Source organism: Triticum aestivum, chromosome 7A (genome assembly GCF_018294505.1).
Source record: "Triticum aestivum cultivar Chinese Spring chromosome 7A, IWGSC CS RefSeq v2.1, whole genome shotgun sequence".
NCBI classification, from domain to species: domain Eukaryota; kingdom Viridiplantae; phylum Streptophyta; class Magnoliopsida; order Poales; family Poaceae; genus Triticum; species Triticum aestivum.
This window is the reverse complement of record NC_057812.1, coordinates 170,042,477-170,069,949: the sequence shown is the minus strand read 5'-3', so window position 1 is coordinate 170,069,949 and position 27,473 is coordinate 170,042,477. Positions and strand designations below refer to the sequence as shown.

General features: G+C 44.7%; 2 protein-coding genes across 2 annotated transcripts; both read left to right on the top strand.

The window, feature by feature from the left end:
* The first annotated feature begins 999 nt into the window (after positions 1–999).
* Positions 1,000–3,688, top strand: LOC123150650 (probable peroxygenase 5). The gene is made up of 4 exons (XM_044570480.1): positions 1,000–1,378; positions 1,693–1,793; positions 3,091–3,216; positions 3,316–3,688. The coding sequence occupies exons 1-4, from the start codon at positions 1,124–1,126 to the stop codon at positions 3,473–3,475; spliced, it is 642 nt and encodes a 213-aa protein (XP_044426415.1). The 5' UTR covers positions 1,000–1,123; the 3' UTR covers positions 3,476–3,688.
* Positions 3,689–25,030: 21,342 nt separating this feature from the next.
* Positions 25,031–27,247, top strand: LOC123150941 (probable peroxygenase 5). Its single transcript, XM_044570739.1, has 4 exons — positions 25,031–25,417; positions 25,895–25,995; positions 26,667–26,792; positions 26,888–27,247. Exons 1-4 carry the CDS (start codon positions 25,163–25,165, stop codon positions 27,045–27,047), a joined length of 642 nt encoding a protein of 213 aa, XP_044426674.1. The 5' UTR covers positions 25,031–25,162; the 3' UTR covers positions 27,048–27,247.
* The last annotated feature ends 226 nt before the right edge of the window (positions 27,248–27,473 follow it).

Sequence of the window (27,473 nt, the reverse complement as noted above, 5' to 3'; positions counted from 1 at the left end):
AGGACCCTTTGATTCAAAAAATCATAGGATTTTTTGGAGTATTTCGATCTTTTGGCATCTTTTCTTTGTACATCATTGGATTTGTAGGATTGAAATGCTTAGGAAATTCTTCTAAGGATTGCATCACACTACATTTTGAAGGGACATTCCCGTCCAACAAAAGATATAGTTACAATTCATTTGTTTTTCCATGATGTCAAATCACTCTTTGACGTTATTCGTGAAAAATACTCTCTTTCCTGTAAAATTCTTATGGTTTTGTTATTCTATAGGGTTCACACTCTAATCTTTTGTTCTTCTTTTTGTCTATTCCTATGGTTTGAGAATTTTTTCAATTAAATAGGTCCACGAATCCCCTCGTTGGCAAGGGCACACTCTTCCCTCTAGCCAGTGAATTCGCCTCCTTTTGCATGCCCCTCCGAAGTGGCGGGGAGGGGAATTTCAGTGTCTTTGCTTCGGCAAGTAGTTTAGGTTAGGGTTATTTAATCCTCACGCGTGCGACACTTTGACGAAACGACTGCAACTCTAGGTCGCTGGTCCTTAGGGCACACACACGAAGACTTTTCGTTTATCATCGACAAATCAATCCCGCTTTGATATGAGTGCAGCGATAGTGGCACGTCGGCGACACATTCCCGTAAACGGTAATGGTCGTTCGGTGGTCTAGAGACTTTGATATAATTTTTATTATGTTTGAGATGCGTTGTACTCCTTCCTGGTTGAACTTTTGTAGTAATATATTTGAATCTTTTTTTGAAAAGAATTAAATATACACTACACGCTCTGCGTACGTGGCCGCGCAACGTCGACAAGCTTCCGTATAAAGAAACCAGCGGTGGGGCGGTGCGAAGTCAAAGGAAGGAAACGAGATCCTGGAGAAATTAAATGAAGTGATCGCATCGCATGCATGGCTGGCTGGTGCCCGCGCGCACGGCACCATGGACGGAGCGCTACATAAACCCCACGAACTCCCAGCGTACAACCACACCAGCGCAAGCCACTCCCGCTTTCCTCTCCCCGCGCCACCTTGGCATCATCATCACCGACATATCCAGCTGATCTTCACCTCCCACTTTCCCGCCCCTCGATCGCCAGCCGGCCGAAACCATCCATCCATCCATCCATGGGCTCCAGACCCGCGGACGCCGCAGGGGGCCAACAGCAGCAGCAGGCGGAGGAGCCCTCCATGGCGGACGTGTACGGCGGCCACGAGCTGACGCCGCTGCAGAAGCACGCCGCCTTCTTCGACCGGAACAGGGACGGCATCATCTACCCCTCCGAGACCTACCAAGGGCTGCGCGCCATCGGCTGCGGCGTCGTGCTGTCCGCCGCCGGCACCGTCTTCATCAACGTCTTCCTCTCGTCCAAGACGGTACCGGTACGTAGACTGTTAGTTATACTGCTACTATAGCGCTCCACTGTCGTCGATGGCTTGGTAGTCCCTGCCCATTGGTCTAGTTGCATTCTTTCGGCGGCAAAGCAGATGCCAGCCGTGAAAAGAAAGCGAGATCGAAACAAGGCATACTATTACTACTCTACATCACTGTAAAGCAGCTGGAATCGTCAAAACTGAACAAAGATCTCTCTTGACGTGGCACGAAATGGGCTTTCATTATTAGTAATTCTGGCGTAAAGAGGCGCTGATCGAGCCGAGATTAATTTATGTTATCGATTCTCGTTGTGTTGCTGCAGGCGAACGTGAAGCCCCCAGCTTTCAAGTTCCCCATCTACGTGAAGACCATTCAGCAGGGCAAGCATGGGAGTGATACAGACGTCTACGACACCCAGGGCAGGTACTTATAGATACTGTACTACAGTACTTATCTCATACAGTACTAGTACCATGTGCCCATCGCCCCTAGGGCGGGCACATCATGCATGCTACTTATTGCTACCCCATGCACATGATCTTCGGGAGAATCTACTTATTACTGGTAACTGGTAAGATATGAAAGGAAGGATAGTTGCACATTTCTAAAAGGGCCAACTGCATGGAAAATTAAAAGGAATCGACTGACTTTCAAGTCAGATATGAAAAATATACTCAGACATACAAGTAAATAGTTCAAATGTGCAATTGGAGAGCAAACTACAACAATCAATTGATTCCATACAAGTAAATAGTCGAGTAATTGGTCTAAAGCAAATCCGTTTTTTACATAGTGCAATAAAAACAACAAGTGTGCGTGAATCTATAACGGTATACTTTTGCTATTATAGGTCACCGTCTTTTTTCCCTATAGCACACAAATGCATATAACTACGAACGAGGTATTACAAGTATATAGGCAACATCTACGTGTATCTTCAAAACTTTATAGAAGCTTCTAAATATAAGGTCCACCCCTTGGGGCTTCGATGTTAGGCGCAACTCCCTAAAGCCTAAGAGAAACAAAATAGCAGTTTTTTTTTGAGGGATAACAAAATGGCAGGTGAAAGGTATGGTTGCCAACATGGGCCAGTGGCATAATAGATTGCTCTTGTATGATGCTAGAGAACTCCTACTGCTGCCAAGTTGCACTTCCCAATGCTAGTTTGTATTAGAAGGAATACAGTGATGCAGTTCTAGATCATTGGCTTTCTTAGGGGTTGTTTGGGTAGATAGAATATATAGAATGCAATCTCTACAAACTAGGAAAACCGTCCAACAGAAGAAAAAAATCTTGTTTGGGTACTCTAACTAATCCGTGGATATAAAGAACGTGTTTCTAGGAAACCCAGAATTTCATGGTTATGGAAAAACGACTACTAGTGGTTTTTCCAAAAACACGTTTCACATATACTGGATCGTAACTGAACTTCTCATGATGCGCTCGTTTCTCACGGCCCGCTCCTACCTATACTCACGGGAGCGATGGTTATCCAAACAAGAAATTAGATAGGCCAGCTTTTAGCCTTTTTGACACCAAACGTGATTCTACATAAACTGATTATTCATAGAAAAACTAGCAAAACCGATTTTACTAAAAATCTGCTATAAACAAGTTTTTGATAAACGCATGGCTAAGTATCACTATCCAAACAAGCACTTAATTAGAATGACTACCATGGGTGCATACTTGCTAACTTTTCAGTTTGTCAAAATTGCAGGTTTGTTCCTGAAAAGTTTGAGGAGATATTCAAGAAGCATGCCCACACTAGGCCTGATGCCCTAACGGACAAAGAGCTTGGGGAGATGCTTAAAGCAAACAGGGATCCTAAAGATTTCGCTGGACGGTAAGGTTACTTCATCTAACGTATGAATAATGTAAAATGCAACTATCACGTTCTTTTTTAGCTCATGTTTTTGGCACATCCACACAAAAAAAATGGCAGGGTGGGCGCTTTCGTAGAGTGGAGACTTCTCTACGCGTTGTGCAAAGACAAGGAGGGATTTCTTCACAAGGAGACTGTCAAGGCGGTCTATGATGGCAGCGTGTTTGAGAAGTTGGAGCGAGAAAAGAAGGAAGCTAAGGAATTTGCCAAGAAGAAATGATGAAATGTCCTCCGATGCCCACTCATTTGTGGTTCTGTGCAATTATCTGTAGATTGGGGTGTGCTTGTGAGTTCCGTTCCCAAAATTATTGTTGTGGTCGTTTGGTTTCATTTGTTTCTGGTTTCATGCTTCCTGGAATGAGGCTGGGAGCCTGATTGTAAATGTATAGAAACTGCTTGCAAATTGGGGAAAAAACATTCACATTTGTTTTAATTTTGACATTTTGTTGTTATTCCTTGCTTATTTACGTCTCGCCAAACAACTGACTCCTTATCCCATCCGAGTCTCCACTTTATCTTCAAGAAGATACACACATTGCTACTAATTTCCAAGTAACTAAGTTGTATGAACTTCCCTGTAAAAAAAGGTAATTTGTATGAACTTCCATGAAAAAGAAACTAATTTGCACGAACTTGATGTTCACTTGGGTTTCACGAGTACCTTTTTCACTTATTTTATAAGCTGTAATTGTGTGCAAATCGACGACGAAACTTTTCCATTCGGCCGACAAAGAACAGTGACGTTTACTGTTCATCAATGAGAAATTTCAAGATCAAACATGAATTCATTTACCTAGAGTGCATTAAAAACAAATTAAGTGATGAATAGTGATGCTAACTGGTGCGCACTATTCATTGATGCCTTTGCCTTTTCATACCTCATAGCTTCAATCGTGTTTGAACTTATAATTTTACATATCTAATAACAAATAAATGAAAACGAGCTTATTGCCGGATCACGCAACTCCTCTGCCTAACAAGATATGATGATGCAAATCAACCTGTGGTTGGATGGTTAAAAGGACATTGGTATCCCTCCCGCCAATCAGATTTTAAGTCCCAGACTTGATATTATTGCTCGCATTTTTCTGGATTTTATTTCAGGCCTTCCGGCAATGTGCTCTCGGTGGGTGGAGATGTTCCCGTCGACTACAGAGACGTCTGCAATGACTTCGTCAATCTCAAAATGATGTGCCGACTCTGTCTCTCGGAGATGTTCATATGGATAGGGTGTGCGTACATGCGTTTGTATAGGGATTAATGTATCTACGTATGTATGAGTGTCTCGGTTTGTTATGTGTTAAAAAAATGGTAAAACAAGATACGATGACTGACTCCCTGAGCTGTGATGTATGCCCACCTTGTACGAACGTACAGTTTGGAAAGGCTGGCCACTACTTTCGCGACCCAGATTCGTTCGCGACCTGCCTCTCGGCCGTGCACGCGTACGCACTCTCCTCGAGGTCGAGGTCAATGTTGCACTTGTGTGGGACGGTTGATTGATCGAGGTGTCGGATCGTGCTGCACGTCAAGAAGACCTCCCGGTGGTGCTGGCCGGAAGGCGCAGGGTGCGTCGTGGCCGCCCACGACGAGGACGACTCGCCGTCCTCTCGACACGGCCTGCCTCCCATCGTTGCTTGCGTGCAGTGCGCGGACGCCCCCACGCAGTATATATCTTTACACTTCTCATCCGGTGGGAATGTCGGGGTCGTCGTCTCCAGTCGACCGGTTGTTTGCACGCGTCGCCAACGCGCGCGGCCGCTACCACAGCGTGCGTCGTCGAACTTCGCGGCCGCACGCCGTGGTGGTACTGGTGGTGGTGTGGGGTAGTGCACTGGCATTCCCTGCTCCGCCCAGTCGCGGTCCAGGTCGCGTCCGTGCTACTAGAAGCCACTTTGGCTGGCTGTGTGGGCGCCGCTTTCGTGCGCGCGCGGGCGAAGCAACCGGTCGATCGATCCGTCGAATCACGTTCCCAGATGTTTTTTTTGTTCCCAGATGTTGTTCCTCCATCGGGCGAAGAATTGCTGAATGGGGGCGCAGGACGTGTCGCGACCTGCCGTGTCGGCCGTACGTGACCACTGAAAATCAGACAGGCAAGTAGGGTTGCATACGATCCCCGTGCACTCCATCACGATCCATCAATAATCCAGCGGTGTTCCGAAATACTAGTAGTACTACCTTGCCGCCACATCACATCGATTGGTAAAGTTAACACTAGAAGGTGAAAGGATTTTCAGGAAAAATAATAATTTAATCCCTTGAGACAAGAACCAAGATTGACTGAAAAGCTTGCATGTAGGTGTACATCGGTGCATGTCTCCTAAAGACAATAGGAGTACCTTTTTTCTTGAGACAAGACAATAAGAGTTTCTTTTAGGCAAGACTATACGATTACTTCCTCCTTTACGGTTTATTGTGCTTATCTTGAAATTTTAGTTTTTTTATTGTATAAGACTTAATTTGGTTGTTTTTCATCACAAATTCATATTTCAAGTGCATTAAATCATTGCATGTGATTATTAAGAGAAAAATTGACCAATGCATGTACTTTATGCATGCATGCATGCACTGCAATTAATGCATTGGTAAATGTAATTTTTTAAGAAAAACAAAAGCATTAATTGGGTGCTTTTTTAAACTACAAAGAGTATTCCATCACTCATCATCTACCTTGGTTGATGAGATTTTTAAATTAAGCCCTATAAACCAGAAAAAAAGAAGTATATAAGTACCACAATACACAGTTTGACTTGCGAGTTTCTTTCAGCCCCTTGGTCCATAGCCGTTGGTTTTGTGCCGGGGCAACAAGCAGCTAGACGTTGGGCAAAAAAAGACAGCTAGACGACTTAGGCCCAATTGGGCCACAGTAAAGCCTACGGCTGGGGTGGCGTGCAATGGAGCCCAGGTGTGGAGTCTTGCGGGCTTGTCGCGGTGAGTAATTCGGGAGTAGTCGTTATATGCTTCGGTCCATTCGATGTGTGGATGCGCTGCTATTGTAACTTTCTGAATTCTCTGGGAATCTCTTCCTTGTCCTCTATTAATGAATGATGCGCATATTTATGCATATTCAAGAAAAAAAGAAGCAGTGCATTGCTATTGTAACTTTCTGGACTCTGGGAATCTCTTCCCTTTCCTCTATTAATGAATGATGCGCACACTCGTGCGTATTTGAAAAAAAGAAGCAGTGCACCGCTATCGTCTTTGCCATCGTCAGCGAGCATGGTGCTCAGCATGAATGTCCTGAGACCCAAGCTATCGACCGTAAATACTTAATTTTGTGTTTATGTTTTAAACTATTTTGAATGAATTTTGTCAAATTCATCGCGTACGGTCGGCTGTTTAAAATTTTCTTTGACCGATAGCTTCATCACGTAGTTCCACATGACATTCATTACGACGATCCTACTGCATCGCACACACCTTATTTCTTCTCCTCTATTCTTTGTCTCACAGCCCTCATGTTCGTCCCTTTCGACGCTGATGCCGTTCCTCTTGGCCTTCTTGCCCGCATCCTACTACACTGAGTATTTAATCAAAAACTACCACATTTGCCGGAAACGTGACGAAAAACTACCACTCTATGATTTTGTGCGAAAAACTACCAAATTTTTGCTAAACCGTGGCAAAAAACAACCAACTCGCGAAAGCGCTCGCTTCGCCCGCGTTAACCCCGATCCTGACCGTTTGGGCCCGCGAACAGTTGCCACGCTGGCTAACGGACGGCTGGCGCGCGTTGACGGTCGTTAACGGCCCGTCCGCTGTCGGCTGTCGGTCGGCCAATAAGTGAGAGCGAGCGAGCTCAGCCACTCGCTCATTCTCTTCCTCCTCGCTCGCTCTCACTCATCCTCATCCTCTCCCTTATCCCTGGTGCTCTGAGCTAGGTCAGCCTATCGTCGTTGCCGCCGCGGCCATTGCTGCCGGTAGAAGTTGAGGATGCCATCCTGGAATGACGAGGAGAGCTAGGACGAGGACATCAACATGGTTTCAATGGATCCTCAGCTCTTTGTAAGTGCATAATGGTGGAACAGAGTTAGGGTTAGGGTTAGTTCATCGAAGTTGGAGATTCCAAGTTGCTTTTGGTTTGATTCGAAGTTTCTTTTGTAGAAAACCCCTAACAGTGTGGTGGAATCATTTTTCTGTGGTTCTTACACTGAATCTGAGCCGACGTGCATGATGCATCATCAGAGGCCGAAGAAGATGGTGGCTTTTGAAGGTGCTTTGACTGGGAGGCGATTCCTGGGTTGTCCTGTGCAGTAGGTATTAAATCTTGAATGCTAACTTGTTTTGCTGGTGGAGATGTGTGATGTGTTTTGCTGCTGGAGATGTGTGGTGCATGTGGTGCAGAGATGTGTGATGTGCAGAAATGTGTGTTGTAGTTTAGAACTGAAACTTGAAAGTGCCATACATATGGAAGCTATATGTGAAAGTAGATCTTTAGTTAACTGAATTCAATACATGACTGAACCTGAGAACACCTACATGCAGAGATCTTTAGTGTACTGTGAACTGAATGTATTAGTTAGGTGTTTACTGAATATAGCTGTTAACTCAAAAAGAACAGAGTTAAATGAATTTATATTTACTGCTTAATATAGTTGTTAACTGAATTTATCTCTGATGCTAAGTCAGGTGTTGTGTGCTTACTATGAAAGAATTATGTTTGCATAATTCAGAGAGCATATTGATGTAGGTGTGAACTTTGGTTATCTGTACTAAGTTTGTTACTAAGTGATTTGTGCTTAATTATAAATAATTGCTTCTCTAGGATGTAGGTGTGAACTGTGGGGTTGTGGAGTGGGTGGATGGTCCTTGGCCAGAGATTCTACAAAGGTGCCTAACAAGGATTTGGGACATGTACCATGAGCAGAACTTGGGGAGGGTGAAGGACAAACAAGCCCATGAGAAAGAGGTGGCCAAGCTACAGAAGGAAATTGATTTCCTGTCAAACAACTATAGCCAGTTGGTGGAAGATGTATCCAAGCTTTTGACTATCAAGATGGCAAGATGTCTCATGACATGGACTATACCAGTCAGGCAATCAATGATCTAAATGCAAAGAAGAAACAACTTGAGGATCAAGCAAAGATTGAGATAAGTATGGAAAAGATGAAGCTTGCCAAGGAGCAAAGGTGCATTCTTCAAAGCCAAGCAGATATCATTCAGAACATGAGGAAGGCCATGAAGGAAGTGGAGGGGGACAGGGACCTACTTAAGCAAGAGAAGAAGAAGCTGGAGTATCTGATTGCTGATCTTCTCAATGTTGGGCATGCCAGCAAAGATAAGCTGGAGAGGATCAAGGCAATTATGAATGAGTGAAGTGCTTGGTGTGTGGGTTAAGTAATTAGTAGGCCTATATATATAGCTGGCCTTGGAATGTCATGCATGTTAGGTGTATATTTTGGGAAAGTTTCATGTGCTTTCAGAATGGTATGAGGGAGGAAGGTATTGTTATGCTTTAAGAACTAGTTGGTTTTATCTATGATGTAATGACTATTATGTTAAGACCTACTATGCTAAGTGAGTACTCATGCTAAGTTAAGTAAGTAAGAATGTTTTATCTATGATGAGGCTGCTTTACTCTGCATATATCATGTGTGGATAGCTGACAGTAGTGACATAGTTGGAAGTGGCAAGTAGCAAGTAACATATATAGCAAGTAGCTTAGATAGTGTGACAAATAACTTAACATATGTAGCAAGTAGCAAGTAACATATATAGATAGTCTGACATAGATAGATAGTACTGCCATTCATAGTCTGACATAGAAAGCAACTAGTAGTAGATAGTGCCTGATATAGATAACAACTAGTAGTAGATAGTGTCTGACGAAACTGAACCTAGGAACTTACTGAACTTACGAAAGTTCGGGACTGACGAAACTGAATTTTTTTGCACTGAAGTAAATGAAGGCAGCACTTCACTCCTCCTTCTTCAGCATCTTCAGGCGCTGGGAGCGGCGCACTGCATTCACAGCCGCCCTCTTCTTCTTGCCCGGCGCCGGCTCCACCACATCTTCCTCGCCGCCATCTTGTTCTTGCTTCACGACGACGCCGTCTGGGAGATCGACCTCCGGCAGCGCATCCACATGGATTGGGAGGTTCCTGTCCCCCTCCATGGCATCGAAGACGGGAGCCAGCAGCTGCACTTCAGGCTCGTCGCCGGAGAGGACGAGGACCTCATCCACCTCGTCGTCAGATTCGTCAGACTCCTCCTCCTCATCATCTTCACTGGACTCGTTGTCAGAGGACTCGTCGTCTAAAGACTCGCCGTCAGAGTCGTCAGAGGGCCCAAGGACCCATGGATTGTGCCTCTCCTAGTAGGCGTTGTTGATTGGGGCTGGGAGCGCGAGGACGACGTGGGTGACGTGGTACGCGGCGGCCGGCGGCGTGGTGGATGAGCGGTACATCCACCATCGGGCGCGCTGCACGGGGTCGGGGGAGCGATGCACCTCGCGCATCGCCCACAGCAGAATGGTCGGCGGCGGGATGGTGCGGCTGTTGGGTAACGTAGTAATTTCAAAAATTTCCTACGCACACGCAAGATCATGGTGATGCATATCAACGAGAGGGGAGAGTGTTGTCTACGTACCCTCGTAGACCGGAAGCGGAAGCGTTATGACAACGCGGTTGATATAGTCGTACGTCTTCACGGCCCGACCGATCAAGCACCGAAACTACGGCACCTCCGAGTTCTAGCACACGTTCAGCTCGATGACGATCCCCGGACTCCGATCTAGCAAAGTGTCGAGGAAGAGTTCCGTCAGCACGACAGCGTGGTGATGATCTTGATGTTCTACCGTCGCAGGGCTTCGCGTAAGCACCACTACAATATTATCGAGGAGTATGGTGGAGGGGGGCACCGCACACGACTAAGAAATCGATCACGAGGATCAACTTGTGTGTCTATGGGGTGCCCCCTGCGCCCGTATATAAAGGAGTGGAGGAGGGAAGGGCCGGCCCTCTCTATGGCGCGCCCTAGGGGAGTCCTACTCCCACCGGGAGTAGGATTCCCCCTTTCCTAGTCCAACTAGGAGTCCTTCCATGTAGTAGGAGTAGGAGACAAGGAAGGGGAAGAGGGAAGAGAAGGAAGGAGGGGGCGCAGCCCCTCCCCTTAGTCCAATTCGGACTAGGCCTTGGGGGGCCGCGCGGCCTGCCTCTCCCTCTCCCCTAAAGCCCAATAAGGCCCATATACTTCTTCTCCTGTATTCCTGTAACTCCCCGGTACTCCGAAAAATACCCGAACCACTCGGAACCTTTCCGATGTCCGAATATAGTCGTCCAATATATCGATCTTTACGTCTCGATCATTTCGAGACTCCTCGTCATGTCCCCGATCTCATCCGGGACTCCGAACTCCTTCGGTACATCAAAACTCATAAACTCATAATATAACAGTCATCGAAACCTTAAGCGTGCGGACCCTACGGGTTCGAGAACAATGTAGACATGACCGAGACACGTCTCCAGTCAATAACCAATAGCGGAACCTGGATGCTCATATTGGCTCCTACATATTCTACGAAGATCTTTATCGGTCAGACCGCATAACAACATACGTTGTTCCCTTTGTCATCGGTATGTTACTTGCCCGAGATTCGATCGTCGGTATCTCAATACCTAGTTCAATCTCGTTACCGGCAAGTCTCTTTACTCGTTCCGTAATACATCATCTCACAACCAACTCATTAGTTGCAATGCTTGCAAGGCTTATGTGATGTGAATTACCGAGAGGGCCCAGAGATACCTCTCCGACAATCGGAGTGACAAATCCTAATCTCGAAATACGCCAACCCAACATGTACCTTTGGAGACACCTGTAGAGCTCCTTTATAATCACCCAGTTACGTTGTGACGTTTGGTAGCACACAAAGTGTTCCTCCGGCAAACGAGAGTTGCATAATCTCATAGTCATAGGAACATGTATAAGTCATGAAGAAAGCAATAGCAACATACTAAACGATCGAGTGCTAAGCTAACGGAATGGGTCAAGTCAATCACATCATTCTTCTAATGATGTGATCCCGTTAATCAAATAACAACTCTTTTGTTCATGGTTAGGAAACATAACCATCTTCGATTAACGAGCTAGTCAAGTAGAGGCATACTAGTGACACTCTGTTTGTCTATGTATTGACACATGTATTATGTTTCCGGTTAATACAATTCTAGCATGAATAATAAAGATTTATCATGATATAAGGAAATATATAATAACTTTATTATTGCCTCTAGGGCATATTTCCTTCAGTCTCCCACTTGCACTAGAGTCAATAATCTAGTTCACATCGCCATGTGATTCAACACTAATAGTTCACATCACCATGTGATTAACACCCATAGTTCACATTGTCATGTGACCTATACCCAAAGGGTTTACTAGAGTCAGTAATCTAGTTCACATTGCTATGTGATTAACACCCAAAGAGTACTAAGGTGTGATCATGTTTTGCCTGTGAGAGAAGTTTAGTTAACGGATCTGCCATATTCAGACCCGTAAGTATTTTGCAATTTTCTATGTCTACAATGCTTTGCACGGAGCTACTTTAGCTAATTGCTCCCACTTTCAATATGTATCCAGATGAAGACTAAGAGTCATCTGGATGAGTGCCAAAACTTGTGTCGACGTAACCCTTTTACGACGAACCTTTTGTCACCTCCATAATCGAGAAACATATCCTTATTCCACTAAGGATAATTTTTGACCGCTGTCAAGTGATCTACTCCTAGATCACTATTGTACTCCCTTGCCAAAATTAGTGTAGGGTATACAATAGGTCTGGTACACAGCATGATATACTTTATAGAACCTATGGCCAAGGCATAGGGAATGACTTTCATTCTCATTCTATTTTCTGTCGTGGTCGGGCTTTGAGTCTTACTCAATTTCACACCTTGTAACACAGGCAAGAATTCTTTCTTTGACTGTTCCATTTTGAACTACTTCAAAATCTTGTCAAGGTATGTACTCATTGAAAAAACTTATCAAGCGTCTTGATCTATCTCTATAGGTCTTGATGCTCAATATGTAAGCAGCTTCACCGAGGTTTTCTTTGAAAAAATCATTTCAAACACTCCTTTATGCTTTGCAGAATAATTCTACATTATTTCCGATCAACAATATGTCATACACATATACTTATCAGAAATGTTGTAGTGCTCCCACTCACTTTCTTGTAAATACAGGCTTAACCGCAAGTCTGTATAAAACTATATGCTTTGATCAACTTATCAAAGCGTATATTCCAACTCCGAGATGCTTGCACCAGTCCATAGATGGATCGCTGGAGCTTGCATATTTTGTTAGCACCTTTAGGATTGACAAAACCTTTTGGTTGCATCATACAACTCTTCTTTAAATCCATTAAGGAATGTAGTTTTGTTTATCCATTTGCCAGATTTCATAAAAATGTGGCAATTGCTAATATGGTTTGGACAGACTTTAGCATCGCTACGAGTGAGAAAATGTCATCGTAGTCAACACCTTGAACTTTGTCAAAAACCTTTTTCGACAAGTCTAGCTTTGTAGATAGTAACACTACTATCATCGTTCGTCTTCCTCTTGAAGATCCATTTATTTTCTATGGCTTGCCGATCATCGGGCAAATCCATCAAAGTCCATACTTTGTTCTCATACATGGATCATATCTCAGATTTCATGGCCTCAAACCATTTCGTGGAATCTGGGCTCATCATCGCTTCCTCATAGTTCGCAAGTTCGTCATGGCCTAGTAACATGACTTCCAAAACAGGATTACCGTACCACTCTGGTGCGGATCTCACTCTGGTTTACCTATGAGATTCGGTAGTAACTTGATATGAAGTTACATGATCATCATCATTAGCTTCCTCACTAATTGGTGTAGTAGTCTCAAGAACAGATTTCTGTGATGAACTACTTTCCAATAAGGGAGAAGGTACAATTACCTTATCAAGTTTTCTACTTTCCTCCCACTCACTTCGTTCGAGAGAAACTCCTTCTCTAGAAAGGATCCATTCTTAGCAACGAATGTCTTGCCTTCGGATCTGTGATAGAAGGTGTACCCAACAGTCTCCTTTGGGTATCCTATGAAGACATATTTCTTCGATTTGGGTTTGAGCTTATCAGGATGAAACTTTTTCACATAAGTATCACAACCCAAAACTTTAAGAAATGACAACTTTGGTTTCTTGCCAAACCATAATTCAGATTGTGTTGTCTCAACGGATTTAGATGGTTCCCTTTTTAACGTGAATGTAGCTGTCTCTAATGCATAACCCCCAAACGATAGTGGTAGATCGGTAAGAGACATCATAGATTGCACTATATCCAATAAAGTACGGTTATGACGATCGGACACACCATTATGCTGTGGTGTTCCAGGTGGCATGAGTTTGTGAAACTATTCCACAATGTTTTAATTGAAGACCAAACTCGTAACTCAAATATCTGTCTCCGCGATCAGATTGTAGAAATCTTATTTTCTTGTCACGATGATTTTCCACTTCACCCTGAAATTATTTGAACTTTTCAAATGTTTCAGACTTATATTTCATCAAGTAGATATACTCATATCTGCTCAAATCATCTGTGAAGATCAGAAAATAATGATACCTGTCGCGAGCCTCAATATTCATCGGACCACATACATCAGTATGTATGATTTCCAACAAATCTGTTGCTCGCTCCATTGTTCCGAAGAACGGAGTCTTGGTCATCTTGCCCATGAGGCATGGTTCGCAAGCATCAACTGATTCATAATCAAGTGATTCCAAAAGCCCATCAGTATGGAATTTCTTCATGCACTTTACACCAATATGACCTAAACGGCAGTGCCACAAATAAGTTGCACTATCATTATTAACTTTGCATCTTTTGGTTTCAATATTATGATTATGTGTATCACTAGGATCGAGATCCAATGAACTATTTTCATTGGGTGTGTAACCATATGAGGTTTTATTCATGTAAACAGAACAACAATTTATTTTCTTACTTAAATGAATAACCATATTAAAATAAACATGATCAAATCATATTTATGCTCAACGCAAACACCAAATAACACTTATTTAGGTTCAACATTAATCCCGAAAGTATAGGGAGTGTGCGATGATGATCATATCAATCTTGGAACCACTTCCAATACACATCGTCACTTCACCCTTAACTAGTCTCTGTTTATTCTGCAACTCCCGTTTCGAGTTACTAATCTTAGCAACTGAACTAGTATCAAATACTGAGGGGTTGCTATAAACACTAGTAAAGTACACATCAATAATATGTATATCAAATATACTTATGTTCACTTTGCCATCCTTCTTATCGGCCAATCACTTGGGGTAGTTCCGCTTCCAGTGACCAGTCCCTTTGCAGTAGAAGCACTTAGTCTCAGGCTTAGGACCAGACTTGAGCTTCTTCACTTGAGCAGCAACTTGCTTACTGTTCTTCTTGAAGTTCCCCTTTTTTCCTTTGCCCTTTTTTTGAAACTAGTGATCTTGTCAACCATCAACACTTGATGCTCTTTCTTGATTTCTACCTTCATCGATTTCATCATGAAGAGCCTGGGAATCGTTTTCGTCATCCCTTGCATACTATAGTTCATCACGAAGTTTTACTAACTTGGTGATGGTGACTAGAGAATTCTGTCAATCACTATCTTATCTGGAAGATTAACTCCCACTTGATTCAAGCGATTGTAGTACCCAGACAATCTGAGCACATGCTCACTTGTTGAGCGATTCTCCTCCATCTTTTAGCTATAGAACTTGTTGGAGACTTCATATCTCACAACTCGGGTATTTTCTTGAAATATTAACTTCAACTCCTGGAGCATCTCATATGGTCCATGACGTTCAAAACGTCTTTGAAGTCCCGATTCTAAGCCATTAAGCATGGTGCACTAAACTATCAAGTAGTCATCATATTGAGCTAGCCAAACGTTCATAACGTCTGCATCTGCTTCTGCAATAGGTCTGTCACCTAGCGGTGCATCAAGGACATAATTCTTCTGTGTAGCAATGAGGATAAACCTCAGATCACGGATCCAATCCGCATCATTGCTACTAACATCTTTCAACACAATTTTCTCTAGGAACATATCAAAATAAACATAGGGAAGCAACAAGGCGAGCTATTGATCTACAACATAATTTGCAAAATACTATCAGGACTAAGTTCATGATAAATTTAAGTTCAATTTTAATCATATTACTTAAGAACTCCCACTTAGATAGACATATCTCTAATCCTCTAAGTGATTACGTGATCCAAATCAACTAAACCATGTCCGATCATCACGTGAGATGGAGTAGTTTCATTGGTGAACATCACTATGTTGATCATATCTACTATATGATTCACGCTCGACCTTTCGGTCTCCGTGTTCCGAGGCCATATCTGTATATGCTTGGCTCGTTAAGTATAACCTGAGTTTTCCGTGTGTGCAACTGTTTTGCACCCGTTGTATTTGAACGTAGAGCCTATCACACCCGATCATCACGTGGTGTCTCAGCACGAAGAACTTTCGCAACGGTGCATACTGAGAGAGAACACTTCTTGCTAATTAGTGAGAGATCATCTTAAAATGCTACCGTCAAACTAAGCAAAATAAGATGTATAAAAGATAAATATCATATGCAATCAAAATATGTGACATGATATGGCCATCATCATCTTGCGCCTTTGATTTCCATCTCCAAAGTACTGTCATGATCTCTATCGTCACCGGTATGACACCATGATCTCCATCATCTTGATCTATATCAATGTATCGTCACGTGGTCGTCTCGCCAACAATTGCTCTTGCAACTATTTGCTATCGCATAGCGATAAAGTAAAGCAATTATTGGGCACTTGCATCTTATGCAATGAAGAGACAACCATAAGGATGTTGCCAGTTGCCGATAACTTCAACAAAACATGATCATCTCATACAACAACTTATATCTCATCACATCTTGACCATATCACATCACAACATGCCCTGCAAAAACAAGTTAGACGTCCTCTACTTTGTTGTTGCAAGTTTTACGTGGCTGCTACGGGCTTAGCAAGAACCATTCTTACCTACGCATCAAAAACCGCAATGATAGTTTGTCAAGTTGGTGCTGTTTTAACCTTCGCAAGGACCGGGCGTAGCCACACTCGGTTCAACTAAAGTTGGAGAAACTGACACCCGCTAGCCACCTTTGTGCAAAGCACGTCGGGAGAACCGGTCTCGCATAAGCGTACGCGTAATGTCGGTCCGGGCCGCTTCGTCCAACAATACCGCCGAACCAAAGTATGACATGCTGGTAAGCAGTATGACTTATATCGCCCACAACTCACTTGTGTTCTACTCATGCATATAACATCAACACATAAAACCTAGGCTCGGTTGCCACTGTTGGGTAACGTAGTAATTTCAAAAATTTCCTACGCACACGCAAGATCATGGTGATGCATAGCAACGAGAGGGGAGAGTGTTGTCTACGTACCCTCGTAGACCGGAAGCGGAAGCGTTATGACAATGCGGTTGATGTAGTCGTACGTCTTCATGGCCCGACCGATCAAGCACCGAAACTACGGCACCTTCGAGTTCTAGCACACGTTCAGCTCGATGACGATCCCCGGACTCCGATCCAGCAAAGTGTCAAGGAAGAGTTCCGTCAGCACGACGGCGTGGTGATGATCTTGATGTTCTACCGTCGCAGGGCTTCGCCTAAGCACCGCTACAATATTATCGAGGAGTATGGTGGAGGGGGGCACCGCACACGGCTAAGAAAACGATCACGAGGATCAACTTGTGTGTCTATGGGGTGCCCCCTGCCCTCGTATATAAAGGAGTGGAGGAGGGAAGGGCCGGCCCTCTCTATGGCGCGCCCTAGGGGAGTCCTACACCCACCGGGAGTAGGATTCCCCCTTTCCTAGTCCAACTAGGAGTCCTTCCATGTAGTAGGAGTAGGAGACAAGGAAGGTGAAGAGGGAAGAGAAGGAAGGAGGGGCCGCAGCCCCTCCCCTTAGTCCAATTCGGATTAGGCCTTGGGGGGCGCGCGGCCTGCCTCTCCCTCTCCCCTAAAGCCCAATAAGGCCCATATACTTCTTCTCCCGTATTCCTGTAACTCCCCGGTACTCCGAAAAATACCCAAATCACTCGGAACATTTCCGATGTCCGAATATAGTCGTCCAATATATTGATCTTTACGTCTCGACCATTTTGAGACTCCTCGTCATGTCCCTGATCTCATCTGGGACTCCTAACTCCTTCGGTACATCAAAACTCATAAACTCATAATAAACTGTCATCGAAACCTTAAGCGTACGGACCCTACGGGTTCGAGAACAATGTAGACATGACCGAGACACGTCTTCGGTCAATAACCAATAACGGAACCTGGATGCTCATATTGGCTCCTACATATTCTACGAAGATCTTTATCGGTCAGACCGAATAACAACATACGTTGTTCCCTTTGTCATCGGTATGTTACTTGCCCGAGATTCGATCGTCGGTATCTCAATACCTAGTTCAATCTCGTTACCGGCAAGTCTCTTTACTCGTTCCGTAATACATCATCTCGCAACTAACTCATTAGTTGCAATGCTTACAAGGCTTATGTGATGTGCATTACCGAGAGGGCCCAGAGATACCTCTTCGACAATCGGAGTGATAAATCCTAATCTCGAAATACGCCAACCCAACATGTACCTTTGGAGACACCTATAGAGCTCCTTTATAATCACCCAGTTACGTTGTGACGTTTGGTAGCACACAAAGTGTTCCTCCGGCAAACGGGAGTTGCATAATCTCATAGTCATAGGAACATGTATAAGTCATGAAGAAAGCAATAGCAACATACTAAACGATCGAGTGCTAAGCTAACGGAATGGGTCAAGTCAATCACATCATTCTTCTAATGATGTGATCCCGTTAATCAAATAACAACTCTTTTGTTCATGGTTAGGAAACATAACCATCTTCGATTAACGAGCTAGTCAAGTAGAGGCATACTAGCGACACTCTGTTTGTCTATGTATTCACACATGTATTATATTTCCGGTTAATACAATTCTAGCATGAATAATAAACATTTATCATGATATAAGGAAATAAATAATAACTTTATTATTGCCTCTAGGGCATATTTCCTTCAGCGGCCGGCAGGGAAGGCGCGCTGCTTTTCAGCAGCTGTCATCACCTTGACGAGGCCGCGGGCGTGGTTCCTCAGCATCGCCATACCGGGGAACCAGCGCACGATCTCCCTGTACTATGCATGCATCTCCTGGTTGTTGTCGGTGAGTGCTTCGATGGCCAGCTGCCAGTCCATGGTGACGGCCGTGGCAGTGGTTGTCGGCGGCGATTTTGACAGGAGAGAGGGGGAAGTGGAGTGGGCGGTGCGAGCGGCGAGTGGGCGAGTGAGCAGAGAGCGTGGTGGGTGGACACGTATTAAAGTCGTAGAATCCGAAACGGCTAGGTATACTCAACATACGCTCACCACGATGCCGGCTGCAACGCACGCTGAACAAACGACGTGGCGGACAACATATAATATGTTTGGCCGATGAGGAGGTGGAGCAGATGAGGCTGGCATATGTGAAGTTTGGTGTTGATGTGGTGGTTCTGGAGGTGGGTGACTAGCACTAGAGGAACCCCTAAAAATTTCTCTATTCTCCTGCATGATAGAATTAAGATAGTTAGTGAAGGAAATATGCCCTAGAGGCAATAATAAAGTTATTATTTATTTCCTTATATCATGATAAAATTTTATTATTCATGCTAGAATTGTATTAACCGGAAACATAATACATGTGTGAATACACAGACAAACAGAGTGTCACTAGTATGCCTCTACTTGACTAGCTCGTTAATCAAAGATGGTTATGTTTCCTAACCATGGACAAAGAGTTGTCATTTGATTAACGGGATCACATAATTAGTTGAATGATCTGATTGACATGACCCATTCCATTAGCTTAGCACCCGATCGTTTAGTATGTTGCTATTGCTTTCTTCATGACTTATACATGTTCCTATGACTATGAGATTATGCAACTCCCGTTTGCCGGAGGAACACTTTGTGTGCTACCAAATGTCACAACGTAACTGGGTGATTATAAAGGAGCTCTACAGGTGTCTCCAAAGGTACATGTTGGGTTGGCGTATTTCGAGATTAGGATTTGTCACTCTGATTGTCGGAGAGGTATCTCTGGGCCCTCTCGGTAATGCACATCACTGAAGCCTTGCAAGCATTGCAACTAATGAGTTAGTTGCGGGATGATGTATTATGGAACAAGTAAAGAGACTTGCCGGTAACGAGATTGAACTAGGTATGGGATACCGACGATCGAATCTCGGGCAAGTAACATACCGATGACAAAGGGAACAGCGTATGTTGTTATGCGGTCTGACCGATAAAAGATCTTCGTAGAATATGTAGAAGCCAATATGAGCATCCAGGTTCCGCTATTGGTTATTGACCGGAGACGTGTCTCGGTCATGTCTACATTGTTCTCGAACCCGTAGGGTCCGCACGCTTAAGGTTACGATGACAGTTATATTATGAGTTTATACATTTTGATGTACCAAAGTTTGTTCGGAGTCCCGGATGTGATCACGGACATGAAGAGGAGTCTCGAAATGGCCGAGACATAAAGATTGATATATTGGAAGCCTATGTTTGGATATCGGAAGTGTTCCGGATGAAATCGGGATTTTATCGGAGTACCGGGAGGTTACCCGAACCCCCCGGGAGGTATATGGGCCTTAGTGGAAGAGAGGAGAGGTGGCCATAGATGGGCCACGCGCCCCTCCCCCCTTGGTCCGAATAGGACAAGGAGAGGGGGCCGGCCCCCCATCCTCCTCTCTCTCCTCTTTTCCCCCCTCCGCGAATCCTATTCCAACTAGGAAAGGGGGAGTCCTACTCGCCTCCTCTTGGCCGGCCAGCCCCCCCCCTTTCAGCCTTTATATACGGAGGCAAGGGGCACCCCTAGAGACACAAGTTGATCCATGTGATCATATTCTTAGCCGTGTGCGGTGCCCCCTTCCACCATAGTCCTCGATAATATTGTAGCGGTGCTTAGGCGAAGCCCTGCGACGGTAGTACATCAAGATCGTCACCACGCCGTCGTGCTGACGGAACTCTTCCCCGAAACTTTGCTGGATCAGAGTCCGGGGATCGTCATCGAGCTGAACGTGTGCTAGAACTGGGAGGTGCCGTAGTTTCGGTGCTTGATCGGTCGGGCCGTGGAGACGTACGACTACATCAACCAAGTTAACGCTTCTGTTGTCGATCTACAAGGGTACGTAGATCACACTCTCCCCCTCTCGTTGCTATGCATCACCATGATCTTGCGTGTGCGTAGGATTTTTTTTGAAATTGCTACGAAACCCAACAGTTAGTACAATTGCTGCAGACCTAAAATAATTAAACAACTATTAACTAAACAAAGAATGCAACATTTTTAAATGACCTGGTGTAAGTTCTTTCTCATCTGAAGGCTTGGGTTTAGAGCTTTCCCACAGTAAGTAAATCTATGGCCCTATAGACCACAATTTCTGCATGTAATTGTTCCCATCCTGCTTGTGTCTTTTGGTGCAGGCACCTCAAACTGGCCCTTTCTCCTAGCTGTTTGTTTTTTCCCTACTTTTTCTTTGAACACTGGTGGCTCAATATCCTGAGTATGGGTGTCAGGCCAGAATCCAGGACCAGGGACAGGGTACACTATGTCTTTGTTTGCTTCAATATATAGTGGTTTTTTGAAAAATTCATGCACATAGTCCTCTGGGTGCATGTGAATCTTGCTCATTGCTGCTATTACATGACTGCATGTCACACCTGTCATGTCCCACCTCCTGCAGTCACACGAGTTAGTAGCTAGGTTGACACAGTATTGATTTTCCTTACTAGACACTTGCCAAATGTCAGGACCAGCCTTATGTGCCTCACAAAATTTGGCATACTTCTTATTCTCCTCTAGTTTCTCTGAATAGTTGGGTGTGATCATCCACCTGTTGTTCTCTGTTTTTTTCCTAGTCTTCTGCCTTTTGATCATCTGCTTAGTCCTTATTCCTTCAAATATAGTTCTAATTGGTTTGGCCCTAACATCAAGGATCATTTTGTTGAAAACCTCACTAAGGTTGTTCACAACAAGATCAGTTTTGCAATTGTAATCCATTGAAGACCTACACCAAGTCTCCTTTGGAATTTTTGTAAGCCACTTCCAGGCATTCTCACACTCTGCTTTAAGCTCTACCATTGCTAATTCATGGCCATGTTTGGTGAATGAGTAGCTAGCCTTATCTACTAGCTTTTTTAGTTCTGCTCATCTGAAACCAGCTGACTGAAAATTTGCATAGATGTGCTTGAGGTAGTATCTCCGAGGGGAATCAGGGAACACCTCATTTATAGCCTTAAGAAGACCCTGATTGTAAATTAATAATCATGGTCATGAACAAAAAGAAATAAAGCCAGTAATAACTATATTTATCTGAACTACTGGCTAAGATAGGTTGCATACCTTTTGCCTGTCAGAAATAATGGTGTAGGTTCCAAATTTGCTTCCACTTCCAATGCAACATCTTAGCTGGGTTAAGAACCATGTCTAACTCTCTGAATCTTCCTTATCAACCACACCAATGGCTATGAGGTAGATGTTGTTGTTGCCATCTCTTCCTGTGGCTGTAAGAATTTGCTGTCCAGTGGTTAGCTTGATGAAGCAACCATCAAGCCCTGCATCCATACCCAAATTAGTTACCAAAAAATTACAACAAGATATTTTGAACAAAATGCAGTTATAGATTTACCTATAAAGGGCCTGCAACCATTAAGAAATCCTTGCTTTGATGCATGCAAGCAGTAGAACATGTACTTAAATCTAGGAGTTGGGTCAGGGTTTTCTGGGTCCTCAAATGTTGTAACTACACACCTGCTACCAGGGTTTGTGTCAAGAACTGCTTGTAGGTAGTCCCTCAGTCTATAGTACTGCTCCTTCTGGTCACCTTGTACAACCTTAATAGCCTTCCTCCTTGCCCTATAGGCCACACTCTTTGATACATCAACTGAAAACTTGACTTTGCTGTTTTTAATAAGTGAATCCACAGGTGCTCTAGGATCTGCTCTAAGAGAAGGCTCAACTGCTTTGGAAAGTCACTTAGTAGTAACCTTTGTGTTCTCTGCTGATGCTGGACTAGTGTGCTCCATGTTACACTTCTTAATGCAAAATATTCTTTCATGAGCTATCATGGAGGCACACACGCAAAATTCACATCCATGCTCTCTCTGTGAACACCAAACAATAATTCTTGTTGGAGTGTTCCTGCGGTAGTGAAAAGACCTCAAAGTCCTTATATGAAAATATCTTAATGCTTCTCTGAACTGGTAAACAAAATCAAAACACAAGCTCTTGCACAAGAGTAAATGTGAATTGGGAATTGAAGGGTCAAAATATACCCTTTTCTTCATCTTTTTTCTACTACTCTTTGTCTTTGGCTTCTTCATGAGGTATGGTAGTTCAACTTCATCTTCTTCTTCCTCATCACTTATGCCTGCATCACCAGCAAAACAAAACTCATCCGCTTCAGGAAACCAATCTTCAAAATGTTTTTTCTCTACCTCATTGTGACATCTGCTAGTTGGCCCAGGGTTCTTCCCATGTTTCACAATAGCAGTACTTTGCAATGTTGTTTCCTCTTCAGAGGCACACTCTATTTCCATTTGTTGAACAGCTTCAGCACTCCCATCTGAATGAACTGAATCATCAGAACAAAATTCAGACACTTCAGTGTCTCCTTTAAAGTGGTTCAAATTTGCCTCTCTTTGAATCCTGCTCCTCTCAAGCTGAGCCTTTCTATCATCTATCTCATTCTGAAGCTCAGATTGCTCCACAACCTTTTGCACACAACAACTCTCTTGAGTGTTCATGTAATTCTGAATAGCATGTGTGCTTATTCCAGGTTCAACATCTTTCACAACCCTTATGTTCACAACATTGACATGATTAAAAAACTCCAACATTTCATGAACACTAGCTTCATTACCTAAATACTTTACTCTGTCAGATCCAATTTCCTCCTCCTTCACATAGTACATGTAATCACTCTGCCCATACCCTTCACTAGCAATGAGTGATTGTAGAGTAACAAAAGATATATCTGACTCATATATACCCCTTTTCACAGGGTTTCTCCCTTCTAAATGAAACCATATCTTCCACTTCTTGTCAGCAAAACTGCAGAAAATAGGTGCTCATGAATTGAATTGAAAATGACAGAGCTACAAGTGCAATACAGTTTACTACACAACAATCTCTAACAAACACATCTTACTAATTTGCCAGATTGAAGCAGCTAACCAATTCATGAGCAGCTAACCAATTTGACATATTGAAGCAGCTAACCTAGCAGATGATATTTCCATACCTGCAACCCATTAGCGATGACTGGGTGAGCTGTGCCTCCTGCTGCTGCGAGCCGGCCTGCGTCGAGAAACTGCTGCTCCCCAACCAATTGTCGACTAAGCCCGCAACGTCCAAACTTGTGCCACCGCCGCCAGCGTCGCGGCCGCCGCCACCACCCATATCGCCGACGCCCCACTCCAGAACCACCGCCGCCAGCGTCGCCGCTGCCGCCGCCACCTAGTTCAGAGAGAGGAAGAGGACGGAGAGAGTGCAGCGAGAGGGGAACGGATCAGATCTTGACCCGCACCGCACCCGACCGATAGCCGACGTCCCGACAGCGGACGGGCCGTTAACGGCCGTCAATGCACGCCGGCCGTCCGTTAGCCAGCGTGGCAACTGTTCGCGGGCCCAACCGGTCAGAATCGGGGTTAGCGCGGGCGAACCGAGCGCTTTCATGAGTTGGTAATTTTTTGCCACGGTTTAGGAAAAATTTGGTAGTTTTTCGCACAAAATCATAGAGTCGTAGTTTTTCGTCACGTTTTCCGGCAAATGTGGTAGTTTTTGATTAAATACTCTACTACACTAGAGTGTGTCTCCGGCTTTGGTTATCTTGGCCTCCTTCCTCTCGTCCTACTGCACCGACGCTGCCATGACGTAAGCAGATCATTTCTTCTCCTCTATCCATTGTCTCGTGCGGACTTTCTCTGCGACAACGAGGCTAGCAACTAGTTCTCCGTGTCGCCGACGGTGTCGCTCGCGCACGACTCCGTGCACGTGTGTCGCCGCGTGCGCCACAACAACAGTCACCCGCCGTCGCCATGGTCCGACACACAATGCATTTCTCCTCCCCCGTCCTCTGCCTCAATGCTCCCCCGCATGGACTTTCTCTATGGCAGAGACGCTAGCAACCAGTTCGCCGCGGCGCCGGCAAGAACGCTCGTCTGAGACTTCGTGGTCATCGTGTCGAACACGGCGCCACGGTCACCGTCCGCTGCAATCGCGAGGCACGGTGTAACTGTGTGCGTTAAGTGTAAGTGTTCACACTTAATCATATCCCGCGTATACAACTAAATACCGTGTAGTTGCGTGAGCGAGGCAATGCAGGCAACCAAACATTGTGCCAAAAATGTTGTCCTAATGCGAGAGGTATAGATGGGGACAATCAAGTTGAGCCAGTCTCAGCTAAGCCAGCCCCAGCTGCTACGGGCGCCAAACACGCCCTAGTAGTACTACCAAAGGTGGGGCGGTGCCAAGTCTAAGGAAACAGCAGCAGCGAGATCGTGGAGAAATTAAATGAAGTGCCTCGCATGCTTGGCCGATGGTTGGCTGGTGCCCGCGCGCACGGCACCCATGGATGGAGGCTTGGAGCGCGTACTACATATACCCCACGAACTCCCCGGGTACAAGACACACACCATCTCTCCCTCTCCCCGCGTCAGTCACCTTGGCATCACATCACACCGAGACATCCAGCTGATCCTCCCGCGACACCGTTCTCCCGCCCCCCTCTCTCCCTCTCCTCGATCGCCGGCCGGCCGAAACCATCCATCCACCCATGGGCTCCAAACCCGCGGACGCCGCAGAGAGCCAGCAGCAGCAGGTGAAGGAGGAGCAGTCCTCCATGGCGGACGTGTACAACCACGAGCTGACGCCGCTGCAGAAGCACGCCGCCTTCTTCGACCGGAACAGGGACGGCATCATCTACCCCTCCGAGACCTACCAAGGGCTGCGTGCCATCGGCTGCGGCGTCGTCGTGTCCGCCGCCGGCGCCGTCCTCATCAACGGCCTCCTCGCGCCCAAGACCGTACCGGTACGTACGTACGAAAAAACCCTCTCGCTGGTCGATCGATCTCTCTGTCCACCATGTGGATGACGGAGACGGAGATGCGCGCGTAGTGTACTGGTCCTGATGCTACTACAGCACTGTTGTTGATGACTTAATTGGTGCTGTACGCGAACTAGTTGGACCGCTGGCTTTCCGTTTGTCTTTCCGTTTTTTGGCTTCGCGCGCGCCTTCCGGCGGGTTTGGCGGGCGTTTGCTTCCTTTCAAATGGTGCACCGCAGAGCCCTTGCCTTTCGCGGCAAATGAAAGAAAGAAAGAGATGCCAGCTAGTTTTACCAGAAAAGGAAGCAGGAGCGAAGTAGATTTATACGTACTCTACTTACATCAACAAAGCAGTTGGGATCTGTCAAAACTGAACCAAGTGGCATGAAATTAGCTTCCATTATTATTTTTCTTGCGTGCTTAAAGAGGTGCTGATCGACTCGAGTTTATATATTGCTGCAGGCGAACGTGAAACCTCCGGCTTTCAAGTTCCCAATCTACGTGAAGACCATCCAGCAGGGCAAGCATGGGAGTGACACAGACGTGTACGATACCAACGGAAGGTACTACTTTATACAGTAGCTACGACTACGACGACTCTAACTTAGCCTACCATACCATGTGCATACCCGGGAATGTATCTGGTGCACCCGAGCAATTAGTGCTACCGGTGCACCGGTCCCCCGTTGCACATTCTAAAATGTTCGAAAATATCTGTAAAAAAATTAGTGCATTGACACAACATCAATGTATATTGTCATAAAAATTCAAATCGAAATTCGTAACATTGCTCAAGATACAAAAATGACAAATTTGACACTGAATAGTACATAACACAAGTTGGGCTTCAGTTTTGGCCCATTAGCATATTGATGTAAAATTTGTCATTTTTGTATCTCGAGCAATGTTTTGAATTTTGACGTGAATTTTTGTGACAACTTACAGTGATGTTGCGTCAATGCACTAATTTTTTTCTAGATTTTTTTGAATAATTTTTAATGTGCAACGGGGTTCGGTGCACCGGTAGCATCAATTGCGTCGGTGCACCAGATACGTTCCCGTGCATACCCACCGCCCTAGGGCAGACAGATCATGCTCATGCCACCGATGAGAGAATATATTGCTTCTTTTTCAAACTAGACGACGTCCTAGTCCTACAAACTCAGATACTCTACAATTAACATGAGTGCATGTGCAAAGTTGCTAACTTATGGTTTTGTGATCAAAATTGCAGGTTCGTTCCTGAAAAGTTTGAGGAGATATTCAAGAAGCATGCCCACACCAGGCCTGATGCCCTAACGAGCAAAGAGCTGGGGGAGATGCTTAAAGCAAACAGGGACCCTAAAGATTTCAAAGGACGGTAAGATTACTTCACCTCGAGTGTGAACAATGTGAAAATGTAAGCAGCACGCTCTTTTTTAAGCTCATCATGCTTTTGGATTAAAAACATGGCAGGGTGGGCGCCTTCGGTGAGTGGAGACTTCTCTATGCACTGTGCAAAGACAAGGAGGGGTTTCTTCACAAGGAGACTATGAAGGCGGTCTATGATGGCAGGGTGTTTGAAAAGTTGGAGCGAGAAAAGAAGGAAGCTAAGGAATTTGCCAAGAAGAAATGATGAAATGTCCTCCGATACCCGCTTATTTGTGGTCCTGTGTAAGTACTTGTAGATTGGGGTGTGCTTGTGAGTTCGGTTCCTGAAATTAATGTTGTGATCGTTCGGTTTCATTTGTTATAGGTTTCATGTTTCTTGGAATGAGAATGGGAGCCTGATGTAAATGTATAGAAACTGCCTGCAAATTGGGAAATTTCTTTTCACATTTGTTTTTAGTACTTTGTACATTTTGTTGTTATTGTTGGCTTATTTGCGTCTCGCCAGACAACTTACACTCCTTACGACATCCGGTTCTCAATTTGATCTTCAAGATACTCACATTCCTACTAATCTCCAGGTAACTAATTTGTATGAACCTCCCTAAAAGAAGAAAAAAACTAATTTGTACGAACTTGATGTCCACTTGGGTTCCATGAATATGTTTGCAGT

Coding starts and splice junctions, on each gene's coding strand:
- LOC123150941 (XM_044570739.1), top strand. CDS start 25,163: ATGGGCTCCAAACCCGCGGACGCCGCAGAGAGCCAGCAGCAGCAGGTG. Junction 25,418..25,894: donor TCGCGCCCAAGACCGTACCG/GTACGTACGTAC, acceptor ATATTGCTGCAG/GCGAACGTGAAACCTCCGGC. Junction 25,996..26,666: donor GTGTACGATACCAACGGAAG/GTACTACTTTAT, acceptor TCAAAATTGCAG/GTTCGTTCCTGAAAAGTTTG.
- LOC123150650 (XM_044570480.1), top strand. CDS start 1,124: ATGGGCTCCAGACCCGCGGACGCCGCAGGGGGCCAACAGCAGCAGCAG. Junction 1,794..3,090: donor GTCTACGACACCCAGGGCAG/GTACTTATAGAT, acceptor TCAAAATTGCAG/GTTTGTTCCTGAAAAGTTTG. Junction 3,217..3,315: donor CCTAAAGATTTCGCTGGACG/GTAAGGTTACTT, acceptor AAAAAATGGCAG/GGTGGGCGCTTTCGTAGAGT.